General features: G+C 49.7%; 1 protein-coding gene across 1 annotated transcript; it reads left to right on the forward strand.

The window, feature by feature from the left end:
- The first annotated feature begins 491 nt into the window (after nt 1-491).
- Nucleotides 492-20,641, forward strand: FBXO21 (F-box protein 21). The gene is made up of 12 exons (XM_039725954.1): nt 492-694; nt 2,986-3,121; nt 5,650-5,744; nt 7,395-7,516; nt 9,110-9,256; nt 9,743-9,876; nt 10,100-10,236; nt 10,850-11,026; nt 11,710-11,842; nt 14,432-14,622; nt 15,487-15,644; nt 18,998-20,641. The coding sequence occupies exons 1-12, from the start codon at nt 492-494 to the stop codon at nt 19,174-19,176; spliced, it is 1,812 nt and encodes a 603-aa protein (XP_039581888.1). The 3' UTR covers nt 19,177-20,641.
- Nucleotides 20,642-20,910: the final 269 nt, after the last annotated feature.

Consider the following 20,910-nt stretch of genomic DNA (forward strand, 5'->3'; position numbering starts at 1 on the left):
CCCCGTTTCCAATACTGATCACATTGATCCCTTTTTGTCCCCCGTTTCCAACACCGACCACCCCGCTGCGGTCCCTCTCCGGCACTCTGTTTGCAGTACTGATCACACTGATCCCTCTCCGGCACTCCGTTTGCAGTATTGATCACACTGATCCCTCTCCGGCACTCCGTTTGCAGTATTGATCACACTGATCCCTCTCCGGCACTCCGTTTGCAGTATCGATCACACCGATCCCTCTCCGGCACTCCGTTTGCAGTATCGATCACACTGATCCCTCTCCGGCACTCCGTTTGCAGTACTGATCACACTGATCCCTCTCCGGCACTCCGTTTCAGTGTCACACCCCCGGCCCCGGCAGCCCGCGCTCGGTCCCTTGGCAGACGCTCCCTGGGCGCTCTGCGCTCGGCGCCGCGGCCGCACTTGGCGGACGCTCCCCGGGCCGCCCCTCCCCGGAAGCGCCGGCGGCCCCGGGGCGCAGGTAAACAGCCAAGATGGCGGCGGAGGCCGCGGGCCCGGCGGGGCCCGGCAGCGGCGGGACGGGCCTGACGGACCTGCCGGGCGAGCTGCTGGAGCTCATCCTCTGCTGCGACGTGCTGGGCGCCGCCGACATCGGCCGCGTGTCCTGCACCTGCCGCCGGCTGCGCGAGGCGTGCCAGCCCCGCGGCAAGGTGTGGCGGGAGCGCTTCCGCCTCAGGTGGGCAGCGGGGAACGGGCGCCGCCGGCGCTCCGCGGCTCCGGGGCTGCTCGGGCGGGCACGGCCGGCCTGGGAGGCGCGCGTGGGGCGGTGGAGCTCCGCCCGGGCTGGGTGAGCGGCGGCTGCCGGGCCGTGGGTTCACCCCGGGGGGATCCCGCCTGGCCCGGAGCACCTGCGGGGATGGCGCGGCCGCGGCCCCTCCGGGCGGGCGGCGGGCACTGTCCGAGCGCCCTGCAGGGCCGCCCTCCCGGGTCCCTGCCGGGCCCTCCCGGATCCCTGCCGGGCCCTCCCGGATCCCTGCCGGGCCCTCCCGGGTCCCTGCCGGACCCTCCCGGGTCCCTGCCCGCAGGGCACCCCTTTGGCCGCAGAGCAGGTTTGTGGCCCTTCCACAGCGGGGCCCGCCAGTCCCCTGCAGCCCCGGGCTCTGGCAGCGGAATGGTGCCCTGGGGTTGGGCATTGGCCTCCCTGACCGCTCCAAACCTTCCAAAGCAGCAGCCAAGACCCATCTCAGCATTCATACTGGACAGCAGAGAGGAGTTTGTGCGTGAGGGTTTGGGGAGAGCTGTCCTCGCAGATACCCAGGTGCTGGGGTGGGGTTTTGCTGCTGTTCTGTTTCCCCAGGGTGCCGTGCTCGGGGCACTGTGCACGTTTTGGCTGGGGTGAAAGGTGGGTGTGATACTGGTGATGATGCTGTGCCCTGGGGGCAGCTCTCCTCATCCCCGAGGCTGTCCAGGCTCTTCTCTTTCCTCCTTTTGTCTGTGTGGGCACAGGAAAAGCAGCAGAATTGCTTTCTCGAGCTGCCAGTTGGCTCCTGAAATTCAGCTCAGCCCAAGTGTGGGGATTGTTCCCTTTCCCCCCAGGGGTAAAAAAGCTGCTGAGGAGTTACAGCTCCAAGCCATGGCTCTGGGGCTGACTTTCAGCAGTTCAGTGGCTGCAGTTCCTGCAAGTGTCAGCCTGGTTGGGATCCAGCAGCTGGAATGGGCCGTGGTGGGTGATTGGCACACGTTGCTCTCCTCCTCTCTCCTTGGTAATGGAATTTTTGGCAGGAGGCTTCACCCTGACCTTGCCATCCTGGCCGGATTCCGTCATGAGCGATGGCACTTTCATCTTTCCAAAATTCCCACTGTCCTTGCAAGCCATGCAATTCTCCTTTCTCATCCCAAAACAGAGGACTGTGGTGGTTATTATGGGGTGGCTGCATTTCAGCAGTGCTGAAGGGCCAGGGATTCATCAGGAGAGAGGTTGTTACGTAATGTGAGGTCGTTTGACTTTGTTTTGTGGAGACAAGTGCAGGGGAGTTTTATTATTAACCAGCAGTTAAATATCTTCCAGATGTGGTTTGGACACTGGTAATAATCATTATACAGGAGGAGTGATTTCAATATATATATATAAGCTGAAAAGAGCCTAAGACAAAGGAAAATGTTCTGTATAAACCAGTAATAATGAACAGCATTTCAAAATGTGGAATAAATCCCGCAGCAAATGAAAAAAAAACCCTTTCTCTCAGCTTCATTTCCAAAATATTTCCATCTGTGCCGATTCTTGTTCATGTTTCTCACACAAGTGATCTTGGTGTCTTCACAGCAGCAGAATTGCAGAGCTGGCACCTGTTTTGTGGCACAAAGCTGTGTTGTGGCACCACACACCCACTTTGTTCAGCAAGGTGCTGCTCACAGCCCCCAAAGCATGCCCTGAAGTTGGGTTTTCAGCTGAACCTTGAAATTCTGAATAAGCTGTGAAATGTGTGGTCTTTGAGTCTCAGTAAAGGAGGGGTTTTTAACAAAAAAAGCTGTGAGGTGTCTTTTTTTTTTTTCTTCAAATAATTATTTCTTGTCTCTTGTCAAACTGCAGAAGCATTTAGTCACAATTTGACTTCAGGTTGTGTTTTCCTCCCCTAGATGTTGCCACCAGCAAGGGCAGTGGAGGGAGCTGTGTTTTAATGAGCTCCCCGAGGTGGTAGGAAGAACACAGGACAGAGAATTCCCCTTCTGTTCAGTGCCAGGTTGGCTTCCTTCTTTGTGGTAAACTCTTTTAATTATAAAACTGAAGCATTTAGGATGTTTAGGTATTGAAATCCTGGAGTGGGAGCCTCTGAAGGCTTCAGGAGAGCTTGCTTTTAAATCATCATTAATGCACAGCTGCAGTTGGGGAGTTGTGCTTTGATGTCTGAGGTAATTTAATACAGTTTAAAGCTGGGCAGTGTCTGGGCTCTGTCTCAGCTCCTCAAGTCCTTCTGGAGGTTCTCAGGGAGGTGAAATATTGATGATGCTGTTGGTTTGTGTGTGCAGGTGGCCATCCCTGCTGAAGTACTACAGCCACAGTGACAGTGTCAGCTGGCTGGAGGAGTACAAGGCACGGCACAACGCGGGGCTGGAGGCACAGAGGATTGTGGCCTCCTTCTCCAAAAGGTTCTTCTCAGAGCATGTAAGTCCTCCTCTCTTTGTGTGTGTGTGCAGCAGCCCCGCCACTTGTCCAGTAGAATCATTAATAAAATCAATAATTGAATCATTAAGGTTGGAAAAGACCTCCAGGATCAAGTCCTGAACCGTGTCCCTAAGCAGCACATCTTCATTTTCTGAACCCTTCAGAGCTGACCTTGCTAAATTCCCTCAGGAAAACAAATCTTGAAGCTGAGAGCAGCACAGTGCAGGTGTCTGTAGGGCTGCTCGTGTGGGTCTCACAGCTTCACCTGCTGGACAGCAACCAGAGCTCAGAGGGCTGAGACCTCTCACAGCACCCTGGGCTGCCATCTCCAGTACACAAAGAACATCATTATTATTATTATTATTATTATTATTATTATTATTATTATTATTGTTATTATTGTTATTATTGTTATTATTACTCTTTCAGAAATGTTGGGGCTTGCAGATGATGCAGCCACAGGAGCCCATGCTGTGCCCTTGCTCTGCTGCCAGGAGGGTTTATTTAGGCTGAGCCCAGCACTGCTCCTTGCACCAGCCCAACAGCAGCTGCTGTCAGGAGATTTTCCTTCCAGGGGTCCAGAAAATTGAACTCCTTTGAAGGACAGCGATTGCACCACTTCCCTAAGCAGCTTGTTCCAATGCTTAACAACCCTTTCAATTAATCAATTTTTCCTAATATCCAACCCAAACCTCCCCTGCAGCAGCCTGAGGCTGTTTCCTCAGCACTGCCTGAGCATTCACATCACCAGGGTGTATTCTTTAAAAATCCTTAAACCATTCAAAAGTCGTTTATTTCTTAGAGGGCTTTTCCCTTTTTAAAACGTTTTTATGTAGTCTTTATTATTATTTTTATTAGGAAAAGGTTCTTCTTCCCCCAGAGGGTGCTGGGCACTGCCCAGGCTCCCCAGGGCAGTGGGGACAGCCTCTGGCTCTGCCAGAGCTCCAGGAGCATTTGGACAGCACTGCAGGGATGTGGTGGGATTTTGGGTTATCTGTGCAGGGTCAGGAATTAGACTGAATGATCCTTGTGGTAGCTTGGGATATTCCATGATTCCATAGCAGTTCAAAGATTCACCCTCCTTGATTGTGATCAATGCTTTTCATTAGCTTCTCTTGCCCCTTTCCACATCACCTCAGCTGTGCACTCAGAGATTTTGTATTTCCTGACTTTGTGTAAAATGCTGAAACACAGCCAGAAGGGGAGAGAATTCCAAATGCAGAGGTGTGTGGAGTGCAGCACTCCCTGGGATTGCATTCAGCCCTCAAAGCTCTGTGCTGTGTGCTGGGAGTTCAGCCCTGGCTCTGGGAGTTCTGAAGGCCACAGGGTTTGTTGACACAAAGCACAGCTGCTGTTTCTCACTGCAGACCTTGTGCAAGGCTGAGTTCTGAGAGCTGGCACAAGCCCTTGGAGTGCAGCAGCAAAGCACAACAGGGCCACTCAGTTGCAAAGTGTGTTTTTGAAGTTCTCCAGGCAGCCGTGACCCTGAAATGCTTCTTTGTTCAGTGGGGAAAGGTGGGAATGTGGTGGCTCACACTGACATGCACATGAAACAGGAGTTACTTGGCTGTTTGCTTGGTGGCTGTGGATTTTGGCAAGCTGTACAGCTGGGTCAGCCTGGAATTCTGTGAAATGAGTATAAATACTGCCTGTAACATTGGCTGAATTCAAAATCCCACACAAGAGCCACTAAACAGCCCCCCTTCTATGGCTGCTGTGCAGAAGGAAGGCAGCAGGGCCAGGAGGGTTTGGTGTCTCCTGGCTGCTCTGTTCTGCAGCAGCCAGACATTTGTCCATGGAGAATTGTCAGAGCATTAACTGGGAGAAGCAGCTCCTGGATTCCTCCTTTTTTGATCACATATGCAAAGACCATGGAGAGACCATTAAGCAATACCCAAAGGCCTCATGATGAGAACCATCTCCTGTGGGGCCAGAAACTGCAGCTTGATTCCCTGCTCAGAGCTCAGAGGAGAAGGCTTTCAACCCATATATGAGCCCATATCCTGTAGTGAAAAGCTTGAAAGTCAATTTTTTTTTTTTTTTACAGTTCAGCCAAAGTTTAAAAAGTAACTCTGAATTCTGGAAGAAAATAGCAGTTCTGAATATAGATGCAGAAGTGGTTGTTGCAAAAAATAAAGGCTCCTGCCTCTTCATTCCTTCACCCAGGATGAGTCTCCTGCACAGGGGGTGTGTGGAGAGGTTCAGTCAACCACAAGCAGAAGTTGATTCCACCTTAAAATCACTTGCAGCTTGTGCCCACCCTGCATGAATGTGACTCTGCTGGTCCTGAACTCAGCATCACAGCCCTAAATGCTGTGGAATTGGGCTGAAATTGCTGTAGGATGTTCCTGGGGTTCTCAGTGGATTAATAAATCAATTAGTGCAGACTGGGAGTATTTGGGGAGCATGAGGTTTTTAAGATCTTTAATAAATAAATTTTTAAAAAGGACTAATTTGGTTTTGAGACTTTTTCTGAAGTTATGGGAGAGCCTGTTGTGCTGTGCATAACTCCTTGTCTGCTTTGGCAGGTGCCCTGTGATGGATTCAGTGACATTGAGACTCTGGGGTGCCCCAGCCATTTCTTTGAGGATGAGCTGATGTGTATCCTCAACATGGAAGGAAGGTAAGAGAGGGCTGAGAAATGGCAGGGATTTCCCTCTTGCACCAGTTCAAGGAGAAAAATACCCTGGTTAATGCCTGACACTCATTAAACAGCACCCCCAGGCTTGCTGAGGCCTGATTTCAGATTGAGTATTTCCAGAGGAAGCCATGGAAACCTTGTCCCACAAGAAGAAGATCCCTGGGCTTTGTGTTGCTTTTTGTTGTTTATTTCCTTGCCAGCTCGTGGCATCTCTTGGGACATACCCCATGCACCCTCAGCTCTGCCTAAGCACTTCCCATCCTCTTGTTCCTTTTTGATTTAAACCTGGATCAGTTTGCTGAACTGATTTGCAGGATTAGACCAGAGCACCAGAGGGAAGCAGGAATCCTTCAGGATTGCCACCAGGAATCCCTGTACCCTGAAATTTCAGCTTTTTCTTTCCCTTTCTGAGCTGGAGTAGGTTGGTCCAGTTTTTGTCCCCAGAGAAGCAACTGAGGTGAATTCAGCCACTGCAAAATCTGCAGTTCTGTAAATTCTTCAGACAGGTGGTGAATAAAACTCCTGGGTTTTATCTGCCTGGGTAATCTCATCACCTTGATTAACACTGGGCAAGATGAGGAGGTTTATTTGAAGGTTTTATTTGCTTTATTTGAAGGTTTTTCTGCTGGTACCACCTACCCAGGCTGGCTTTGGTGTGACACAAAGCTGTGATAAATGTCCTTAATGGGGCCTAATAGCCTTGATTAGAGGGACTGTTAATAGGGCTTGAAAAAACCCAACTGGAATGGCAATCATCTCATTTTTGCCTTTTCCCATCTATTTTATTGCCTTGTGTATTTGAGCTGGGTCTGAGCATGTCTCATTTGACAACTGGTTAAAAAGCTTTTGAGGCTTTGCACTGGCCAAATGCCTCCCCATAAAGCAGAATTGATGCTAATTACAGCCTGATTAAGCTGTAGTCAGTGCCATTCAGGAGCATTAGGCTAAATCATCTCCCTGGAAGATATCCCAATAAAGCAGTTGTCCCTATTGAGGATCCCAGTTTATTGGAAGAAGATAAAATATTATGAGTTTTGATTGCCCTGCTGTCCAGGAGGATGGAGAGGCTTTAGAAAGTGATGGGGCTTTGCTGTGAAAAGTTTTGGAGCTGTGTCATCTATAGAGCAACTGTTGATCTCCTCCTGCCTTGTCAGAGCTACAGAGTTGGTTTTCCTCTGGAGAATTTTGTTTTTCTTGTGAATACTATTGGACTGACATTCGTGTCCCTCATCAATCTATTTTTAATGCTGAGAGGATGCTTTAGGAGTGGCTCTGGAGAGATGCAGTCAGACAGAGGGTAATGTTTTATGAATAAAGTACAGGATTTTAATCAGATATTCCTGAGCTCCTTTAATTAGGATCTGTGTTGTTTCCCATGGTAATGTATCTTATCAAAAGAATGTATTGGTGATGGGATGAAAATTGGAGATGATAGGAGCAATGTTTTGCAAGTTGGGTGGCTTTTTGTGATAAATTCCTCTCAACATTCCCCTTTTGGCTTGACTTTCAGTGACAGTGCTTGTTGAGAAAAACGATTACCCAAACTGTAAACTTGTATTAAAACTTAAACCAGCTGTTCACCCTTCAAATACCTCTTTAGGGAAATGCTTCCTCTTGTGTTTAACTGTGCAGGAAAGGTCTCACCTGGAAGTACTATGCAAAGAAAATTCTCTATTTCCTACGGCAGCAGAACATCCTAAAGAACCTGAAGGAGTACCTGCAGCGCCCCACGGAGAGGCAGTCCTTCCTGGAGGGTGAGTCCTGGCAGGGAGCCCAGCCCCAGCCCCTAATGACAGCTCTCCATCATGCTGTGACTTGCAAGGAGCCTGCCTTGCTTAGATTCCAGCGAGCCCTTGGCTAATGACTCAGAGTTCTGGTTGGATTTTGGATGTGTCTGGAATGCATCAAAATGTCAGGGTGGCATCAGGTGCTGTCAGTGCTGCGTGCTTGAAAAATCACCCTGGACAGCTGGGCTGGAGGCAGAAAATGGTAAAACACTGGAATACTAAACAAGGTGCTGAGAAAATGAGCTGTAGCTCAACATCCTCCTTACTGACATTGCTGCTGTGGCCCCTGAGCTGATTCCCAGTGAGCTCCCTGCTTTCCCCCTTCCCAGGAACTCCTCAGATAAGGGCAGGGAGCAGGCAGAGGGAATTGTTGTAGCCTGAGCACTGGGAGTGTCTCAAGAACTGAGTGCTTGACTTTGGTGGGAAACAAATCCAAGTCCAGTCCTGTGGTGGGAGGGCACTTACACCTGCTAAGAAAGAAGAAGCTCTTTCTTCTGCTCTTCATGTCCTCAGTCTGGTGGATTATTCTCCTTCTGTCTTCTGAATGGCTCAGGAGCTGCCAGAGGCTGTAGAAGAGTCCCTTCCTCTTGGTACACACTCCCAAATGTCCCTGAAAGAGGACAAAAGAGGCTGCAACACCAAAGCTGGTTCCTGTTAATGCAACAGACTTTGAAGAAGGGACTGTTAGGGCAAGAAGGGAAAGCAAAAAGTGGTGTTTTCTAGAAAAAAAACAAATTAATTATGAGACTTAGTCATGTGGGTCACAAATGTGTGATTTGCTTGCCATTAATGTGCCAGCAGGAAGTGTTTTGGGAATTTTCACCTGGTGAGCACAGGGGACACTTTGGGAGGACAGAAAGGAGACACGGGGCCCTGCTCAATTCCCTGATTTACAGGCCTGTCATGGACATGCTGGCAAAGCCTTGTAGGAGGCTGGAAAAGGTATGGTCCATGCAAAATCCTTGCAGCTGATTCCAGAGATTGAAGAGGAGGCTTTGGAAAAAGGAGTGGTGCCAAGAAGGCTCTGTGAAAAGGAAATGTTTTCCTGCAGAGGCTGGGGCAGGAGGAACATGAAAGCTTGTTCTGTTCTGTTAGGAAGATGGAGAGCAGGTGTGGAAGAGAAAGATGGATGTAGCAGATAAGGAAATGATGAACAAGGATGATATGGAGGATGTGACAGGGAGCAGTCAGAACTGAGGCAGTTTGAGTGAAGCTGGGATTGCTTCAGGCTCTGAATAAAAATCTCTGTATGCTGGGGAGCTGCCAGGGGCTGCAGTGTGAGCACAGAGCTGGTCCAGCCTGACCCAGCAGCATTCCTGCTCTAGGTACAGATGCCTTTCAGCGTGGTGGAGAGGGCAATACTGAGATCAGCTAGTAATTTCTCATGTCAGCTCACTCTCTGCATTTTGTGTAACAAATCCAGGAGGTGACTGCAGGTTTCAGACACAGAGCTCTGCTGTTCTGCTGCAAGCACTCGCTGCATGCCTGGAATGTAGAGCAGGCAAAACCAAGCAAAGGAAAAACTGAAGTCCTGTTTCTTATGCAGTTTGTTTTTTGCAGGTGCTGTTTTGATTGATCAGTACTGTAACCCCCTGTCAGACATCTGCCTGAAGAGTGTCCAGGCCCAGGTGGACGATATCACAGACAAAGTGCGCAAAGTGCTGCGGACCAAGAACCCCAGGCACCCCAGCTTGGCTTCCAAGGCAGGTACTGTACAGAAATGTGCCTTCCTGCAGAGCCCTCTGCACAGCTCAAACAGCTGGGGAGTTGTGGCAGCTTAAAGAGCTGTTGATTTTATCCCCTGGCAAACAAAATTGTGACATTTACTGAAGCCATCATTCAAGAAACAGCTGTTCAATAGCCCAGGGTTCAGTCCATCTGATGCTGAAAGAATTGAGAGGGGAATTCTATTTTTTCCCATTTGTCTCTGGAATCTTACTAGTCCTGTTATCTACAGCTGAGCTGTGGGACTGGGAAACAACCTCTTTCCTGCCAATCTCAGAAAATCATCAGTAGAAAGGTGCATGTTTATCATCTCCAAAGGTCAGGCAGCATCTTGCTCCATAGTTTTATAAACACTGAGTAATTTCTGGCTTTCAGGGAGAGACTTAGCCTTCCCATGTGAAGATTTCATCGCCTAAAGGTTGAGTGCTCTTGTTTTCTCAGTCTTTATTTCACTGCATGTGTTTCCAGGAGAGGTTCTCGTTCCAGAAGTGGAACTTCAGAGGCAGGTGCTTGATGCCATGAACTGTGTCCTGTATGAGCAGCTGAAATACAAAGGAAATGAGCTGGATTACTACAACTCCCTGAATTCCTACATTCACCAGGTGTGTGTGTGTGTCAGGCAAAAACTGGGAGGCTGCAAGACTTGAGATGCTTTATTTGTCTGAATGTAGCCAGACAAATAATTCTCTGAAGAACAACTCTTAAATAAATATGTTACCCTTCAGTGCATATTCTGTCAAGTTGCATTTTCAGCTGTGAAATCAATCCTTGAAATTTGTTTTTCTTAAATCCCGCCTGTGTTTTTGTCTCATTTTTCTCCCCCAGGTTTTGATCCGCAGGACAGGAATTCCCATCAGTTTGTCTGTGCTTTATTTAACAATTGCCAGGCAGCTGGGAGTCAAACTGGAGCCTGTCAACTTTCCCAGCCACTTCCTACTGCGATGGTGTCAAGGGAAAGAAGGGTGAGTGACCTGCTGAACTCTGAAACTGCCCACAGTGACAAAAACCAGAACATATTTACAGCTCCAGACCTATGTGAGAGGGTTTCATTGTGTTCCATCTGCCTGTACACAGGGAAAGATCAGATCTTTAGGAAGGTTTTCCTGGAACTCAGCTGCTGCTGCTCTAGACTAGAGGAGAATGTTTCATTATTTTCCCTCTGGAATTATAATCTATACAGAGGGAGAAACCAGATTTTTAGGAAAGTTTTCCTAGAACTTTGTTCTGGTGCTGCTGAAAGGTGACAAATTTCTTGCTCTAGGCCTAGAGGAGAATGTTTAATTATTTTCCCTCTGGAATTATAACCTATACAGAGGGAAAAACCAGATATTTAGGAAAGTGTTCCTGAAATTCATTTCTGCTGTTGCTGAATAATAACAGATGTCCTGAAATAGTAATACCCATGAGGTGATGTGGGAATTATGGAAAAGAGAGGAGGTACCAGGTAGTCTGGTTTAGGAGGGAGCTGAGGAATGAAGGACACGGGTTGGAAGTGCTGAGGGAAGAACAGAAACAGCAAACCCTGCTTTACCACGAGACCCTGGTCACAGTTTGGGCTCTCTGTTGCCTCTTCAGAAGCACAGATATTTTTGACTACACCTACATCGATGCCTTTGGGAAGGGGAAGCAGCTGACAGTGAAGGAGTGCGAGTACCTGATCGGGCACCACGTGACAGAGGAGTTCTATGGAGTGGTGACCTCCAAGGAGGTCCTGCAGCGCATGGTGGGGAACCTCCTGAACCTTGGCAAGAGGTGAGTTCAGGATCCATACCCTGGGAAAAAGGAGCTGGGGTACATTATCTGCATGTCCAGTATTGCTGCTTCCAAAAGGTGTCACTCACCTCCTGAGATCCTGAAAATTCCCTGTGTCACAAGGCATTTAATCACCTGCTCTGAGGGGAAACAAAAATATTTAGTGAAACTAGTTCCTCCCAAGAAAATAGGCAAGATATTTTATTTTCTCTGTGAAAAGCTGATCGGGACTGTCCACCTTATGAGCAGAGCCTTTTCCTGTCGTGGTAGACACAACTCCCATGTTCAAATGAGCATTTTCAGAGATCCTGTTGGTGTGTAGAACATCAAGTTTTGTTTCCAAATCCTGCTAATCCTTTCCCGAGCAGCCAGAGACAGACTCACAGGAGTGAAAGGATTGTTGTAGGTGTCAGAGGAACAAAAGGAAGTGTCTTGGAGAGTGAATTCTCTGTGTGGGATCATCTGACCCAGGAGAGGAGCAGTGGGTGGGAGGGCAGAGCTCAGTGATCAGGTGTGGAGTGCTTTTCCTTGTAGCAGGCTGATGTGGTGAGTGACAATCCATTCTGGAGCCACTGCTGTGAGCATGCTGTACCTGCAGCACCATTGTGGGGACCCCCCTGTCCCTGGGGGCTCTGGGGACAGGCTTGCAGAGGCTCACAGGTGGGTTTCCTTTCTGCTGGCAGAGAGAGCACTGACCAGTCCTACCAGCTGCTGAGAGACTCCTTGGACCTGTACCTGGCCATGTATCCAGACAATGTGCAGCACCTCATGCTCCAGGCCAGGCTGTACTTCCACCTGGGAATCTGGCCAGAAAAGGTACCTGGGCACTCAGGGGAATGCTTTGGGGAAGGCTGAGCACTATTAACACTGGGTTATTGATTTTTGGGCTATGTCAGCCTGCATTACAGTCTGACACAAGTTGTTTCTGTAATAAATGCAGTTGGAGAAGTTCTCACATTGCAGAGAATCAATTTTAAGCAGGGATAGTGGATGATTCTTGGCTGCCTGTCCCAGGGGAGACTTGGGAGCAGCTTTGAGTCATAATTTATGATTTACAGCTTGTCTTGAAACCAACACCATGGACTGTGAGTTATAGGAGTATCCTGTTTGCTCTGTGCTTAAATTGTGGTAAAACTCCTGCTGGGCTCCTGGAAAGGGAGCAATTACCTTATCAGAAAACTTTAGGAAGTTATCTTTTATAAATAAAACCAAAGCTGTGTTCCCAACTTGGGCCACAGTCTGTGGCTCCTGTGAAAAAGCAGCTTGATATTCCTGTCCTTGGAATTCCTTTTCCTTCAGGGTAACAACTCCAGTCCTGTTATCTTGGGAGTGTGGGAAGGAAAGAAGGTGCTGAGATTTACAGGTTGTCTGGATCATCCAAGGCTTTCACTGAATCAGGAGAAGGCACAGGGAAGAGCCTGTAACTCAGACAATCTGATTGTTTTAGTGTGTCACTGCAGCACAGAGGTTTTTCCTACTCAAAATTCCCTGTGCTGGTTCAGTGGAGCCTGTGCCAGTTCCACCTGTGAGGTTTGGGAAGGGGACAGGAATATTGGCTGGACAGCTGAGCAGAAGCAAAGCTCTTCCCACCAAATCAACTGGAACAGGACTGCTGGAGGAGCTCCCTCCTTCCCTTGAAGAGCAAACTGTGCTAAGCTTGGCCTTCTTTTCTTATGGCAACAAATTTTAGGGTTAGCACAGAAAAACCAGCACAAAAAAATTGTGTATGGGACAGACTCAGTGAGCTGGATGTGAATAGGGAACACTGAAAGATCTTGCTGGCGCTCAGGGCAGTTTGGAGAGCACCAGACTTGGATTTGCAGCCCCCAGAACACAGAACCCAACCCCAGGGCTGGGTTTTACTGAGTTCTCTGCAGCAGCTGCAGTGGAAATGAGCAAATTTGGATTTTTCAGGATTGCATCCAGTCGTTCCAGGCTGTCAGGCAGGATTGCAGCTAACCAGAGAGAATGCTGTGTCTGACAGGACACAATGTACCAGCTTTGACAGGGGCTGCCAGATTTATGGGTGGGTAGGAAATCTAAAAAGTCCTGCAGAGCTACACGTTGCCCTAAATATTTGTAAATAACAGTAAATAAAACTCCCAAGAATCTCTGGCAGCTGTGGTTACTTACTTCCTTTAGGATTTTTCAGGATTTTCACATCCTTCTTAGTTCTTAATAGGATTAAAGTGGCCAAGAAGTCTGAGCTGTGTTTCTTCTCATGAATTACTCACCTTCCTTTATTTAAATTGATTTTCCTCGATTTTTGGCTGCTGTTCATGCTGAACAGCCTGAGATTTCCATTCCTCTTCTGCTGCTGCTCTGAACTTAATGACCAAACCTATGATCAAGGAGACAATCATTTTACATGGTGCCAAAGTCTGGCAGATTTTGGGACTTGAGGTATCTGCTGTTGAGACAGATACCTGTCTTTTCCCAATGTGTTTACACAGCAGGTTGGGTTTTTTCTTTGCTTTTACCAAAAAATTACAATTTGCTTTGCCAGCCTCTAACAATCTTGGCAGCAGGTGCTCTGCTGTTGTGCCAGAGAGTGCTGGGAGGCTGGAATTGTGGATCTGCAGACCTTGCTGCTCTGTGTTCTTCAGTCAGCCTGAGACAAGCAGCTTTTCTGCCTTGTTCCTTGGGAAAGCATCATGGAGGTTATTTCCATTTTCTCCTGTGCTGCCCTATTTTTCTCCTCACAGACATGCTGAGAAGCTCTTTTAAGTTAAAATATTAGTTCTCAAGAGCACCACAAGTCACCTGGAATCACTTCCCAGCAGCATTTTGGGACACTGGGAACTGCATTCTCATGACCACAAACCTTGAGAGGTGGTCTGTGGGCACTAAACAGGACATGATGAACTCGTGGGGCTGAGTTTTAAGGAGCTGCTGAGCTCTCCAGTGCCTTTCCTGAAGCTGGAGCTTTACAAAGAGAAAAGGAGTAAGAACAGGCTGTGTGCAGGCTGAACATGAAGCTATGGCAGAGAACAGTGTGCAGATGTTGTGGCAGATCTCAGGGCACTCACGTGCAGCTGACTGCAGCAATACATCTGTACATGTTCATGTCTTGGTTTGAAAGGACAGGTGTCTGCTAAGAAAGGCAGGAGCCTTACCTGAAATGGAAAATGCAAACCCCCTCCCTCTGAATTATTATAATTTGGAATTTGAGGAGCTCTCAGGCAAAGATATGGGAATAGGTTCTTTACTAGCAAAATTAAAAATACAAATGCAATCGTACAAACAAACCAAAAAACCCACTGGCAGAGTCAGAAGAGGCCCTGACCCCTGTGGGTCAGGGTGGTGGCACAGTCCCATCCCATGGGGGCTCAGCCTCCTGCAGTGCTTTATAAGTTGTGCTGCTGCTGGGACGTGTCCTGACCCTGTTTTTCTGTGGTTTGGAAGGTCCTGGACATCCTGCAGCACATCCAGGCCCTGGACCCCTCCCAGCACGGGGCTGTGGGGTACCTGGTGCAGCACACCCTGGAGCACATCGAGCGGCGCAAGGAGGAGCTGGGCCCCGAGGTCAAGCACCGCTCGGATGAGAAGCACAAGGAGGTTTGCTTCTCCATTGGGCTCATCATGAAACACAAGAGGTGAGCTTGGAGCCTTCCCCCCAGTCAGCTCTGTAGCAGCAGAGCAGAAGGGTTGGAGCTGACAGCAGTGAGATGTGGTTTAGTGCCAGGAGTGGGAAATGCCAGGCACGTGCGTCTGTCCCGTGCAGGAAAAGGGGGGAGGCTCTGGGAGTGCCTGGAGAGAGCAAATGTTTGCACTGCAGAGAGCCTGACTTGTCTGAGTCATCCTCTGTCACACAGGTAACATCCCCACAGCACAGAGCTCTCCAAGAAACAGCAGCTATCACTTAATGAGGGGTTGTGCAAGAGAGTCAACCTCAGAATCAATTCTGATATTCCCAGGACAGTTTGTGGATGTTTCCCTGTGCTCTCATTCCCTGTTCCTGCTGCACTGTGTTGCTTTGGCCACTTCTCTGGCTCACCAAGACATCCAGAGCATATTTGAGGGGCATCAGCAGTGACAGTTACAGCACCTCACAGTTCACCCCATGAATATTCTGTAAATAGTGATGGCTTTGTTATTCTCAGTGTTGGCCTTGCCACGTGTGATGAGCACAGGAGTAGTTACAGCCCAGCAGGGTGGTTCCTTATTTCTTCCTTCCTCTTCTGGCTGCTGACTTCCAGGCTCTTTTCTTGCTCACATTTGGTTTTCCTTTGTCTTCAGATGTTTATTCCTGTCTGTTTACCCAGTCATTCATATTTACTTCCCTCCACCTCAAAATACAAACACAAAGTCCTTCTGAATTAATTTTTGTCCCCTCTTGCTCCTCTCCTCCTTGTGCCAGCTCTCAGGAGGTTCCTACCCTGTTTGTACTCTGTTAATCTTGAGGAAAAAGAGCTGGCTCTGGAGTTTCCACAGCCTTAGTGTGCAATTTCTTGAATCAGGTATGGCTACAACTGTGTGATTTATGGCTGGGATCCTGCCTGCATGATGGGCCACGAGTGGATCCGGAACATGAACGTGCACAGCCTCCCCCACGGCCCCCACCAGCCCTTCTACAACGTCCTGGTGGAGGATGGCTCCTGCAGATATGCTGCCCAAGGTGAGCAGGGGCTCCTGAGGGCACTCTGCCCACATCAGGACAAAGAGGTGCTTCATGGATTAATTAAGTGTGGTTAATGAGGGTTGTAAAGGTGGAGGTAGGAAGGAGATGATCTGAGTCCTGGCCTGCTCTGTTTGCTCTCCATGAAATCAGCACTGCTGGGATGGACATGAGGGCTCACTCTGGTGTGATCTCTTGCCCCAGAAGTGTTTTGGACACTCTGATGGTGTGAACCTTGATTGATGCTTTGAAAGAAATAACTCAGCTTCTGGTGGAGGCTGAAGGTCAGTCAGCAGCTCCTGACAGCTGTGCCTTGCACAGGACCTGGAAATGGGACTTAGTGAGGGGTTGCTGGTCAGGACATGGCTCTGGCCACTATCACATGCCAGGATCCCAGGGAACACAGATAACCTGGCTGTTAGTGCCACCTTTAACCAGAACAAAAATGAATGTCTCTTCACAGGTGCAGGGAGTTGTAGAAATCTCAATGTCACATGTGCTTTGTGCAACAAACCATGAGAGGAAACTCTTGTCTGGTGGTCAGAGTGTGTGGCTGGGATACAGGAAGAACTGTTGAACTGAGGTTCTGAAGAAAATTACAAAAGAGAAGCACATCTGTAACTCTGTACATTGTAAAAATGTTAATTTGCCTCATGTTTGTGTCCCCCCTGTGACAGGGAGGTCCCATCCAGGCAGGGCAGCTGCACAGCCAGAGTGTGTTTGGCTAAGGGAAGCTGCTGGAGGGAAAATGCTGACCAAAATGCCCTTTCCCTGGGTGCTCCCTCATGTTCTGGTCCCCTGAGTGTGACAAGAGGTGTGACAATAGGTGGTTTTACAAGCAGGGACACTCCTCCCTCTGTAGATTTAAAGGGCAGGTGTTTCCTTCCCACTGTCCTGAGATTGGCTTTTTTTGCATTCAGAAGCCCAGAAAGGTGAAGTGGCAAATCCTGATGGCTCAGATCAGGCAGGGCTTGGCCTGAGAGAGTCTTAAACCCAGAAATTCTCATGTGCCATGAGTTGACATTAAAATGTGCATCTTGGTAATTACCTAATCAGGTAATTGTCCCCAGTGCTGCTGGGGCTGAGTCATTGCTTATCTTGTGTCTAATGATGTTTAAACAAACAGAACCCTGTCTGGTCCCACAGTTCTTGCAGGGTAGGCTGACACTGTTATCTCTGTGTAGGAGACACTCTTATCACTGCATCTCTGTGGCCTTCAAGGGTTCTGGTGTTGCTGGGGAAAAGTGAAGGGTTTGTTCTTGCTGCTATTGATATCCCCTCCAAAACATCCTCACATCATTTGGGAATGATTATTTCATATCCTCCTGACCTGACTCCGGGGAGGGAGGGAGAGATTTTACTGAAAGAATCCTAAACAAATCCTCATGTGGAGTTTAATTTAACCAGCTCAGAAATAACCCCAAGCTTATTATAGATAAGTGTACCTCAGTTTGAGGCCTTCCTGTAAATCTGTGGGTTGAGTGCAGCTAATTCCAGAACTCCTGTGTTGTTCAGGGAGTTTGGTACCTGTCCACTCTTGTCTGTATTTTGTTTGCTTTGTGACAGCACAGGACAGAGATCTGTGGCTCAAAACTGCTTGTCAGCACCTTTGGGAGGCTCCCACCTTGTGCTGAACTCGCCTGTGTCAGCCTGTTCCCTGCCAGCTGCAGCTCCATCCCTGCTGCTCCATCCCTCCTGTTCCGGGGCCACCTTTGGGGTTCAGTGTTCAGGGACCTGCTCCAATGCATCGCTGCAGCTCCATCCCTCCTGTTCCATCCCTGCAGCTCTCCATCCCTGCAGCTCCATCCCTCCTGTTCCATCCCTGCAGCTCTCCATCCCTGCAGCTCCATCCCTCCTGTTCCATCCCTGCAGCTCTCCATCCCTGCAGCTCCATCCCTCCTGTTCCATCCCTGCAGCTCCATCCCTGCAGCTCCTGAGCACAGCTCCCAGCTCAGCCATGCTGCTGCAGAGCACTCAGCAGTGCACATTGTTTTCCGCAGTGGTGCAGTATCCAAAAAGGTCCTTTGCAAGCCTCTAGGACTGCACCAGGCTGCTGAGGCATGGAAAGCTCTGGTGCTGCTGGCTGCACACCCTGGCATGCAGCAGCAGCTTCAAAGAGCCTGCTTGGATTAATAGGAATTCTCTGTTCTCACTAATGAACTGGATTTCAGAGACAGATTATTCCTGAATGACGTTCTCTGCACCCCAGCTCGTTCCTGCCCTGCCCAAAGTCAGCCTTTGATCCTGATGCAGCTTTTTTTTCCCTAGCTAATACTACCTGTTTTATCTGACACTGTGCTGGAAAAAAATGACATCATCTGGGGAGTGCTGCAGGGCTCCAGGCTGTGGGATTTATTCCCAGTCCCTGCTCTGCACCGACACTGCGGAGCGGAGCAGCCCTTGGCCGGGGTCACCTCTGGGGTTCATGTTCAGGGGTCACCTCTGGGGTTCAGTGTTCAGGGACCGCCTTTGGGGTTCAGTGTTCAGGGGCCACATTTGGGGTTCATGTCCAGGAATCACCTTTGGGGTTCAGTGTCCAGGAATCACCTTTGGGGTTCCCACATTTGGGGTTCATGTTCAGGAATCACCTTTGGGGTTCAGTGTTCAGGGGCCACCTTTGGGGTTCAGTGTTCAGGGACTGCCTTTGGGGTTCAGTGTTTAGGGGTCACCTTTGGGGTTCAGTGTCTAGGGATCACCTTTGGGGTTCAGTGTCCAGGAGTCACATTTGGGGTTCAGTGTTGTTTAATTCTTGTGCCTAATCAGGTTATCTGGAGGAAAGGAGCTGCTGTGGGAAAGATTAAATTTGTCCTTCTTAGGGTTTTTCACTGGACTTGGGGAAGTTTGGATTTAGGGAAGTTTATTTTGCTGGAGGCAAATGCTGGGCCTTGGCATGGTGGAAACACAGGCTGAGGGAGGAAGCTCTTGGCTCCTCTGCCAGGAGGGCTCACCTTGGAGCATTCGAGGGGGATCTCTCCTCAAACAGATCCCCCAGGGCTGTGAGGGATTAGAGGAGCAGAGCTCAGTGCAGCAGCTTCTCCCCACGCTTACAGCTGAGTCCTGTGGCCAGCAGAGTGGGAGCAGCATCCTGCTCCTGCAGCCCAGTGCCAGGCAAGCCCAGGCACAAACCCAAACCAGTTGCCATGTCCCTGGTCAGTGGGGTCACCAGGAGGTGAGGCTCTGTGAGCAGTCCCACTGACTTGCTCTGCCCGTTTCCCTTGTTAGGGTATTTTTCTCCTTTCAGGCACCAGATTTGGTGTTTCTAGACACACAAACAAGGCCTGAGAGAGGCCCAGGTTCACTGCCCTGCAGCAGGCTGTTCTCTGGTGGTAACTGCTGCCTCCCTTCCCTGACAGAGAACCTGGAGTACAACTCTGAGCCTCGGGAGATCCCTCACCCCGACATCGGCCGCTACTTCTCCGAGTTCAGCGGCCTTCACTACCTGGCAAACACCGAGCTGGAGATCCGCTACCCCGAGGATCTGGAGCTCACCCGGGCCACGGTGCAGAAGATTTACAGCTCAGGCAAGGAGTGAGTGCCAGAGGCAGCCTGGGGACAGAAGCAGCTGGAGTGTAGCTTTACCCTCTGCAGAACTTGCGTGGGAAGCAAGTTTGGTGACAATCCTTTGGCTTAATGCATTAAAAACTGCACTGAACTTGGAAACTGGTGCTACAGCATCTTCCCATTGTCTGCCTGCCCGTCCAGGCCCAAAGGCACACGGACACTTTGGTACTTGAGGCCCAGCAGGAGGATCTTGCAGGGACAGCTGTGCCAGGAGCGTTGTCCTTGGGAAGGATCTGCACATTCTGCTCCTTCTGTTAGGAGGTCAACACAGCGAGATCCTGGTGTGGAATATGGAGGAATCCCCTCTTCCAGAGAAGGAAGTGGCTTGTCCTGGCAGTATTTTTGTTTGACTGTGTGTGTCTGGTTTGGTTTGGGTGTGTATCCCATGCAGGCAATAGTTTTTAAAGTCTCTCACGTCTCGCTGTTGTCTTCTCCGGTCTGAATGTTTGGGTCAGGTATTGCTTCACCTCTGTAGTCTGATTGTTCCTAGAGCTACTGTTCCAATCCTGAATATCCTTCTGGGCCTGGCAATACCCTTATGGGCCCGGGAGAGAGCTCCAGCCACAAACCAGCAGCAGTGAGGCTGTGGGGGGTGAGCAGTGCTGACCTGGGGGCCAGGTGGCCACCTCGCCGACGGCAGGGACTCTGAAAGCAGAGGAGGAGCTCCTGGCCCTTTTCCACGCCTGCTGAACACACCCAGCCCATGTCCTGCCCTTGTTCTTCGGTCTGTCCATCGTGTGTGTCCAGGGTGGGATCCGTGGACAGCCATGAGTGTTCCCAGGAGGAGTTGGAGCCTCGTGGGGATGTTGGTGGGACCTTGAGTGACTTCGATGGACGCGGAGCTGCCGCTCGCTGCCATCTCCAATTTTTTTTTCCAATAGGTATTTATGCAATACAGTGGAATGATGACTGGAACCTGGCCATCCCTGGAGTCAGCCAAACCATTATGGAAGCAAGATGTTAATTCCTGCAGCTTGAGGCCTTCCTTCTTGCCAAAAGAAAACTGATTCTAGGGGGGCGCAGACTTGGCTGCCTACAAGGGAGGAGCTTCAGCAGCTCGAGGCACAGGACTTTTAACCTTGACTTAAAGGCCCAGACAGAACCACTGCAGAAGAGGTTTTCCTCTGGGCTCAGGGGCTGCGGGGTGCAGAGTGACACAGTGTTTGTGCATATCGTTGTGGTTTCTGAAGCAATGTGTGTAGAGTAGCTGCAGCTCCTGTCTCCTGTCACTGTCCACTTGCAACACAGTCATTCTTCTCTCTGAGCTGACAGTTAGGGCCCTGTAGAGGTAGGTGGATGCTCTTTAGTCTCTCATGCACTACAGGTATCTCCACGTGGAATCACAGCCCTCCTCTCCAGCAATGCCTGCCCTGCATGTCACCTCCTGCAACCCTGAGCACTGGTTTGCTGTGGAAATAAATGCTGAGAGCCCAGCACTTTGGTGGTGGTGGTCTGCAGGGATCTGGGGCTCCAGGAGGAGCAGCCTGTGGGGAGAGAGCGAGGAATGCTGAGGGGGCTCTGCTCCAGGCACTCTGTCTTTAAAGTGTCTGGATCCCAGAATGGTTTGGGCTGGCAAGGACCTTAAAGCTCCTCTTGTTCCATGGGCAGGGAACACCTTCACTGTCCCAGGTCTGTCCTGACAGGAACCTGGAGGGAGGAGGAGTTCCCATGGTGAAGCAGGGTAGGGAATCCTCAGGCAAAGAAT

This window comes from Passer montanus, unplaced genomic scaffold (assembly GCF_014805655.1).
Source record: "Passer montanus isolate IOZ18808 unplaced genomic scaffold, ASM1480565v1 scaffold57, whole genome shotgun sequence".
Lineage (NCBI taxonomy): Eukaryota > Metazoa > Chordata > Aves > Passeriformes > Passeridae > Passer > Passer montanus.

Coding starts and splice junctions, on each gene's coding strand:
- FBXO21 (XM_039725954.1), top strand. CDS start 492: ATGGCGGCGGAGGCCGCGGGCCCGGCGGGGCCCGGCAGCGGCGGGACG. Junction 7,517..9,109: donor GAGGCAGTCCTTCCTGGAGG/GTGAGTCCTGGC, acceptor TGTTTTTTGCAG/GTGCTGTTTTGATTGATCAG. Junction 9,257..9,742: donor CAGCTTGGCTTCCAAGGCAG/GTACTGTACAGA, acceptor ATGTGTTTCCAG/GAGAGGTTCTCGTTCCAGAA.